Source organism: Linepithema humile, chromosome 6 (genome assembly GCF_040581485.1).
Source record: "Linepithema humile isolate Giens D197 chromosome 6, Lhum_UNIL_v1.0, whole genome shotgun sequence".
Lineage (NCBI taxonomy): Eukaryota > Metazoa > Arthropoda > Insecta > Hymenoptera > Formicidae > Linepithema > Linepithema humile.
Genome location: NC_090133.1, coordinates 11,200,052 through 11,207,979, shown reverse-complemented (window position 1 = coordinate 11,207,979; position 7,928 = coordinate 11,200,052). Strand labels below are relative to the sequence as shown.

Sequence of the window (7,928 nt, the reverse complement as noted above, 5' to 3'; positions counted from 1 at the left end):
GGAGTGAGCGTCAGCCACCCGTTTTCGCGGATTAAGCGCGCTGTATGGATTGGGGAGTGCAGGAACATGTGAAAAGAGAAAGGAAACAAACACGAGAAATGGAATACAAAATCGTTTATTTGAAATTTTTCTTAAGAATACATAATTGTACTGACAAAATAAAGTTTATACATTTTATGATTTTCAATAGAATCAAATTTAATTATAAATGATAAAAGTATACATTAATGTATGAATTACAATTTTCGTTGAAATCTAATTATATGTACAATTTGATCGAAGTAAAGAGCGATTAATTCTAAAAATACAATTTCAAATTAATCGTCGAGAAATGTTAAATCTTTTAGTTGCGTACGTACATTAGTTTGTATTTCGTGACAATTTGATTTGAACGCGAGTTTTATAATATCGTTTTCGATATAGCCCACGATAGGTAGTCTTATTTGTATTTCATTAATAAGATATTTAGCGCAATCATTGGCACTAGTGGTGATTATATTCAGTCGATTCAAATTAGCGTTTACACATTCGAGTATATTTTCTAGCCCCAGAAAACTAGCTCTCTGCATTGCTATAGCGAGCAAATAAGTCCGGCGTTTCTTCGGAGCATGAATTTCTTCTTTAGTCGTGATATTTTCCAAAGGTTGAACTTCTTGTCCGTTTTCTCGATATGTCAATAACAAAGCTCTTGCTCCATAAACAGTGGTGAAATTTATAATTATCTTGTTGATAATAATCGAGTTTGCCGTAATACTATTTCCATTTAAGTAATCCGACATTTGCTTCATATTTTCTTGAAATTTTTGCCATTCCGCCATGTTGAAGCAAATACCATCAGCTCCCTTGGACGAAAATTTAACGAAAGGTTGAAAATCAAACTCGTCGCCGTTGATTGAAGTTTGCAGCCCAACATGAATTTTCTTTGTATAGGAAAAATTTAATCCATATGTTGTAGATAACAGCATGCAATTCTGCACAATTTTTTCGGAGATGTCGCATCTTGCTTCGGAAGTGTCGCTGCACTTTGTCGGCTTTTCGGATTTCACAATTTCCCGTCGTTTATCCATGACACTGATTTTTATACGCAGACGCGAAACAAAAATACGAAAACTGAAACTTGTTCGCTGTTGAACTTGTAGGTTCGAATGCTAGGAGACGAATGAGAAAAATGTTACAATCTTCCGCGTAACAGAAAATCGGAAAATGGTGGGGGAAATTTGAACACATATAAACTTTTATGCACTATGATTGGGCGCAAAGACGACGCATTAACAAATATTACTTTTCCGAATTCCCACGAAAATTCTACTAGATAAAGAAAGTTTCAATTTTCGTGTCGCAACATGTTACGGAATAAATTTTCATGATCTTACAACGGAAAAATTTTTGCTACTTTATTGTGGTTTTTCCCGGGGGTTGAGCTACCCACCGGGCGCGTCTCCAGGTGTCGGATAGGAGGATGCCCAGTAGGTGTGAGTTTTCTGAGGGGACTTAGTGCTGCTGGGTAGTGGCGGTTATAACCTGGCCCCACGGAAGTAAAACCCTGTAGAGGGTAAGGGAAGACCGTTGCCGCGGACCAGCTCCCCAAGCCAAGTTGTAAGCCATCGTGGCGATGGCTGCATGTCACTGGGGGAGCAGTGTCGCGAACGATACCTCTGGGGAACCGGGCGAAACCCCAGAGTATCCAGCCTTACCCACGCATGCGGGGCTCTGCGTGGGCGGACCGTGTAGTTCCCTAGCTACTTGTGGGACCACTATGGATTCGAATTTAAAATTAAACGTAGAGAACGAAGTGGAAAGTCGGAAGGGCTCGCGTGACGGGTCTCCGAGGGAAGGAGCTAGGACGGTGACGGACGGGACCCTTAAGGGCTCCGGAAGTAAGGCCGGCCCGGCTGCGCGGCAGAAGATTTCACCTCCAACGAAGAAGAATCGGTGCAGGGCCGAAAAAAGGAGGGCGAAGCAGATGAGAGCAGCGGCTCTGGAAGGGGCTCGCTCTTTTCCCGTGGCTTCCCCCTGTACGCCGGTGGAGGTGGTGAAGGGGCACGCCGACGGTAAACGTCGGAAGGGTTCCAAGGATACCCCTCTATCGGGCGGCCGTCCACTGAAAAAGCAAAGGACTCGCGACGGGCAACATGCTTACTCGGACGCTGCTGACCCTCTGGCAAAGGTGATTGTGGCGGAGGGCTACCCCGAGACAGGGATCACTGCTGAGCAGTTGACTCTGTTGAGGGGTGCGGTCTTGGAGGAGATCGACGGGATCCAGGAGGGTCCGGTGCCCAGATTCCACGGCACTTTTCTAAGGAGTAGTGCGGCGGAGTTAAGATGCGCGGATGGGGCGTTGCTGGATTGGCTCGTGGGGCGGATCGGCGGCATCACTCCGTGGGAGGGCGCCAGGCTCAAGGTGATGGGCTTAGACGCGCTTCAAAAGCAGCACAGGGCGGTGGTTTGGGTCCCGGGACTTCCCAAGGGCGCGGCCACAGTCCTGAAGCGGCTGGAGAAGCAGAACCCGGGTCTCATCACCGGCAGCTGGAAAGTGTTCGCGGAGGGGGTAGGGACCACCAGGGAGGGTGGGAACCTGGTCCTCGGTGTCCCGGGGTCCAATGTCCTCAAATTGAAGACACTGGATTTCAGACCATTCTTTGGGCTCGACAGGGTTGTCTTTCGGGTAAGTGGAGCCCAGGGGGGGTAAAGAGGGATAAGGAGAACCCTCCTAAAACGGTCTCGCAGCCAAATGGCGGGATCAAGAGGGATAGCCTTCACCCAGGTTAATCTGCATCACAGCAAAGGGGCCTCGGCTGTTTTGGCCAGGCAACAAGCTGGGAGACAAACATGCATATCACTGATGCAAGAACCCTGGGTAATCTGAGGTTGCATCAGGGGTTTGGCGGCCTGCGGTAGGCTCTTTAGGGCTCCATCAGTGGACCGGCCCAGGGCCTGCGTGGCCGTCAAGGGCATGGAAGCCCAGCTGATACCTCACCTGTGTTCCAGGGACGTTGCGGCTGTAGAAGTGAATTTCACTGATGACTCCAGTGACAGGAAGAAGATGGTTATTTGCTCGGCCTACTTCTCTCATAACGAGGGGGAGGCGGTGCCGCCTGTACCGGTGATAAAACTGGCAGAATACTGCCAAGAGAAACGGCTTTCCCTGATCATGGGATGTGACGCTAACGCGCATCACACCGTGTGGGGAAGCTCGGACACCAATGAAAGAGGGAGGAAAGTTGGAATTTCTAGCATCTACGGATCTGGAAATCCTCAACACAGGAGACGAGCCCACCTTCTGCACTATAGCGAGCAGAGAAGTGCTCGACATCACTGTCTGTTCCAGGCAGTTGATACAGGAGGTAGTGGAGTGGAGGGTCTCGACGGAGCCCTCGCTCTCTGACCATAGGCAGATCTCCTTCAGGATAGCTAAGGCTAGGGGGAAAGAGGTCAAATTCAGGAATCCGAGAAAAACCAAGTGGGACTCCTATAAGGAAGATTTGGCCAACAGTCTTAAAGGCTTCCCTAAAAGGCACGAGACAGAGGACGAACTGGAGACCTGTGTGGACTATTTGCAGAGGTCTCTGGTAAACTGCTACGAAAGTAACTGCCCCGAAAGGGCGGTTACAAATAGTAGAGGAACTTCCTGGTGGACCCCTAGACTGCAGGGTCTCAGAGGGGCGGCTCGTAGGGCCTGGAACAGAGCCAGGAACACGGGCCGCCAATCCGACTAGGAGCTCTCTAGGAGGGCACAGAAGGAATATAGAGACTCTGTGGTTAGGGCGAAACTGTGGAAAGCTGGAGAAAGTTTTGCGAGGAAGTAGAGGGAATGCCTGAAACGGCAAGAATCTGCAGGATCCTCGCTAGGAACCCGGATGCGACTCTGGAAGCCATCGCACTCCCTGATGGGACGGTGGTGACTGGAGAGCAATGTCTGGAGCATCTACTGGAAGTGAGCTTTCCGGGCTTCCATAGAGAGCAGAGAGAGCTATTTGCATATAAGGAGCCGGGCTCACTCAGAAGAGCCCGACAAGCGGACTGGCGAATGGCGGCCAAGATTGTCATGCCAGAGAAGATCAAGTGGGCAATTAACATCTTTAAGCCCTACAAGTCAGCGGGACCGGATGGTATCTTTCCGGCTCTTCTACAAGAGGGACTGGAACAGATCGTGGGCCCACTGACCCGAACCTTAAGGGCTTGTATCGCGATGGGCTACACACCCAGCGCATGGAAACTGACCAAGGTAGTTTTCATTCCGAAGGCGGGAAGAACGAGCTACACCAAGGCAAAGGATTTCAGGCCAATTAGCCTAACATCGTTTCTCCTTAAGACATTGGAGAAGCTGGTGGACGCGTATCTGAGGGAGACAACTCTGTGGAGTCACCCTCTCCACAAGAATCAGCACGCGTATCGTTCGGGCTATTCCACCGAGACTGCTCTACATCAGACGGTAGCGTATATTGAGGAGCAGCTGGAAAGGAAGGGCTACGCGGTGGGTGCTTTCTTGGACATAGAGAACGCCTTTAACAACACACCGCACGAGGTAGTGTGTGAGGAAGCCGCCAGAAGGGGTGTCCCAATAAAGCTCGTTGAGTAGATCCGGGGCATGCTAGGGAGGCGTGTGATGACTTCGCTGGGAACTGCGAAAGTCTGTGGGTGGGTGGGAAGAGGCTGCCCGCAGGACGGAGTACTTTCCCCACTTTTATGGTGCCTGGTAGCAGACGGTTTATTAAGGGCACTGGACGATAGAGGCTTCACTGCACAAGGCTACGCGGACGACGTGGCAATACTTGTGCGAGGCCCGTTCCTAGAGACGCTTCTAGAGCTCATGCAGGGGGCACTGGAAGCTGTAGAAGAGTGGTGTCAGAGGACAGGTTTAGCGGTGAATCCACTGAAAACCGGTCTTACTGTCTTCACTCGCAAATACAAGGTGGGCACCATTGTGGAACCCACTCTTGGACGAGTAAGGTTAGTTCCGACCGAATCGGTGAAATATTTGGGAGTTATCCTGGATAAGAAACTGCTTTGGGAGGAGCACCTTCGTAATCGGTGCAAAAGCTTGTGCCAGTATTTTTGGACGTGTAGAAGGACCTTTGGCCAGACTTGGGGCTTGAAACCGAGTATGATACACTGGATCTACACAGCCATACTTCGCCCCAGACTCACATACGCAGCCGTAGTATGGTGGACTAGGGTGCAAAAGAAAACAGCCAAAGTTGCGCTGGAGCATGTCAGGGCTCTGATTTTGAGAGGGGCCCTGGGTGCTATGGTTACGACACCAGTGGCGGCAATGGGCGTAATGTTCGGCATCGAACCATTTCATTAGGTGGTGGTGGCTGCTGCAGCAATGGCGGCATACCATCTGAGATGCGAACTAAAATGGAAGAAGGGAGCCCGGCATACGAGGCTGCCGGAAGACGTTCTGCTGGATCCGATATTCGAGATGCGACAGGACAGAATACCTATTATTCGGGCTTCTGGTAGGCGCTTCAAAGTGCATATACCGAGGCCGGAGGAATGGGAAAAGGAAGGTGGAAACTTAGGAGCTCGAGTGCGTGGAGGAAATGTCTGGTATACGGACGGCTCCAAGACGGACACGGGCTCCGGGGCCGGCTTCTTTGGCAGTCGAGAGGGATGGAAGGAGAGCATTTCTCTCGACAGTTATGCCACGGTATTCCAAGCGGAGATTGTGGCTATCCTAAGCTGTGCTCAGACCGTACGGAGTAGGGTAGAAGCGGGAGAGCACATCAGAATTTCTACGGACAGCCAGGCAGCCATCAAGGCGCTGGGGGCTCCGACAATAACGTCGCGGTTGGTTCGGGAGTGCAGATGCGTTTTGAACGAACTGGCGAGAGAGAGAGAAGTTACCGTTACCTAGGTGCCGGGTCACTCGGGCGTCCAAGGTAATGAATGTGCGGACCAGCTGGCAAAAGCGGGTTCAGAATTAACGATGGTAGGACCGGGGCCGGCCCTGGAAATCCCCTTTTGCTTAGGAAAGAAGAGGATCAAAGAATGGCTCCGCAGAGAACATCTAAGACACTGAAGAGTGGAATCTGAGTCCAAATGCAGACAGGCTAGAGCTCTGATGGGGGATACTCCTAATAGGGAACTGACTTGGAGCATAAGGGCTCTGAGTAGGAAAGATGCCAGGACAGCGGTACACATACTGACGGGTCATGGCACCTTAAACTACCACATGTACAAGCTTGGGCGTAGCGATACATCCAAGTGCAGGGCATGTGGAGACGACGAGGAAACAAGCCTTCATGTGCTCAGCGACTGTCCTGCACAGGCAGGGTTGAGACACAAGATGCTGGGCTCAGCACTACTTGGGCCCGAGCAGATCAGGAAACTGCCGGTGAGGGATCTGATTCTCTTTTGGAGAAAAACAGGTCTCTCATAAGTAAGTTTATGAGGGGAGGCACAATGGACAATGTCTGGGTGCCGCGGGCGGTGCATCGAAAGAGGAACGACCCCCCGTTACAATATTATTATTATTATTATTATTATTGTGGTTTTTACTACGCAATTGATATATAGTGCATTATTCTTATTCAATCAATAGAATTTCTACCCGTTGCGTAGTATTTCTTAACAAGTTTATCGTCGGAATTGTTACTACGTGTTTAATACTATAGGATTATTCTTACCCTGAATCAATCAACTTGATATTTTATTTTTTCCGAAGCACCTTGCTCTCCTATCTTGAACTATCGTTCGTTGAATAATAGGATTATCGTGAAAAGTATGACGAAATGACCGAAACGTTGTACGCCGAAAGGACCTGGGCCGTTGTCCAGTTTCAAAGGAAGTGTAATAAAAATATTTAAAAACGACGCTTTTTTCCTAAATTTTCTCAAGGTGGGGGGAAAACTGGTATAAAACGGGAAGACGTTGAAAAATCGCACAGTTTCACATTTTCTCGCGCATTCGGGATTATAGCGATCTGTATTTCCGTCTTCGTGTGATTTCACTGCGTATCGAAGCCGCGTTGAATTAAAAATGTCTAGTTTGCGGAAAATTATCGAATCGTGTTTGCGATTGATGCGTAGTTTAAACGGGCTCTGCATCGATAATTATTTATCGTTGTTATCCGACAACAACGATAATAATTATGTTGTATTCGCAAAGTTTGCGGGTGCGTGCCCTAGCGCGGTGCTCGCGGTTTTATTCCGTTTGGGGCATTTCTCGATTTACCTCCAGCTTTTGATTATTGCCGGCGAAATAATCGAGATGAGGCGTGTGTTTAACGACAACAAAGAAGAGGATGCGAGAGGCTATATCGCCGGCCTGCTGAATTACTATCGTGGTGCGGTAAAAAATGGTAAGTTTTTATTTTTTATTATGAATATTTAAAACAAAATTTAAAAAAATTAAAATCATTATTTTTTAGGAACGCTATAATGTCACGAGCCGAAAAAAGTCATGACGGTGGAGGGTGTGGCGCGTAGCGTGCGTCAAAATTATGTCGAAGAGCGAGCTACTCAACGCCGCGGGGTAAGACGGCAAGCCGATACCTCGCCTGAGGCTGGACCTTCGTGTAAGTAATAGACCTTCGTAAAAGTAATTTATATGAAATAACAGCATTGATTTAATATTAGGAAATTTTTCAAAAAATTTAATGTTTTAGCTCGCGCGCGAATTATTCTTACGCCGGAGCTTGTCGATCTTGTGAGCAACGAATCGACGAGTCAGCCGGCTCCTCGCGAAGTGAGCTCGTTCGATGAGGAGGAAATATTCAGTCCTTTGTACAGTAAGTGATAAGAAAAGTTATCTTAGCAGAAGCATAAAATAACTAAAAATTTGAAAAATTAATAACGTAAATTTTTAGATAACGACCGTCAACAGAGAGTAATATTACCCGGGGCTGACGACGAAAAGGAAGAGCAGGAGAAGGAGGAAGAGGAAGAGGAAGAGCAGGAAGACGAAGAAGAGCAGGAGAAGGA

At 48.5% G+C, this 7,928-nt stretch overlaps 1 protein-coding gene across 1 annotated transcript; it reads left to right on the top strand.

The window, feature by feature from the left end:
* The first annotated feature begins 3,203 nt into the window (after nucleotides 1-3,203).
* On the top strand, nucleotides 3,204-3,716 carry LOC137000682 (uncharacterized). Its single transcript, XM_067358022.1, has one exon. The coding sequence runs from the start codon at nucleotides 3,204-3,206 to the stop codon at nucleotides 3,714-3,716; it is 513 nt and encodes a 170-aa protein (XP_067214123.1).
* The last annotated feature ends 4,212 nt before the right edge of the window (nucleotides 3,717-7,928 follow it).

Excerpts from the sequence above, each read along its gene's own strand:
- LOC137000682 (XM_067358022.1), top strand. The coding sequence starts at position 3,204 with ATGAAAGAGGGAGGAAAGTTGGAATTTCTAGCATCTACGGATCTGGAA.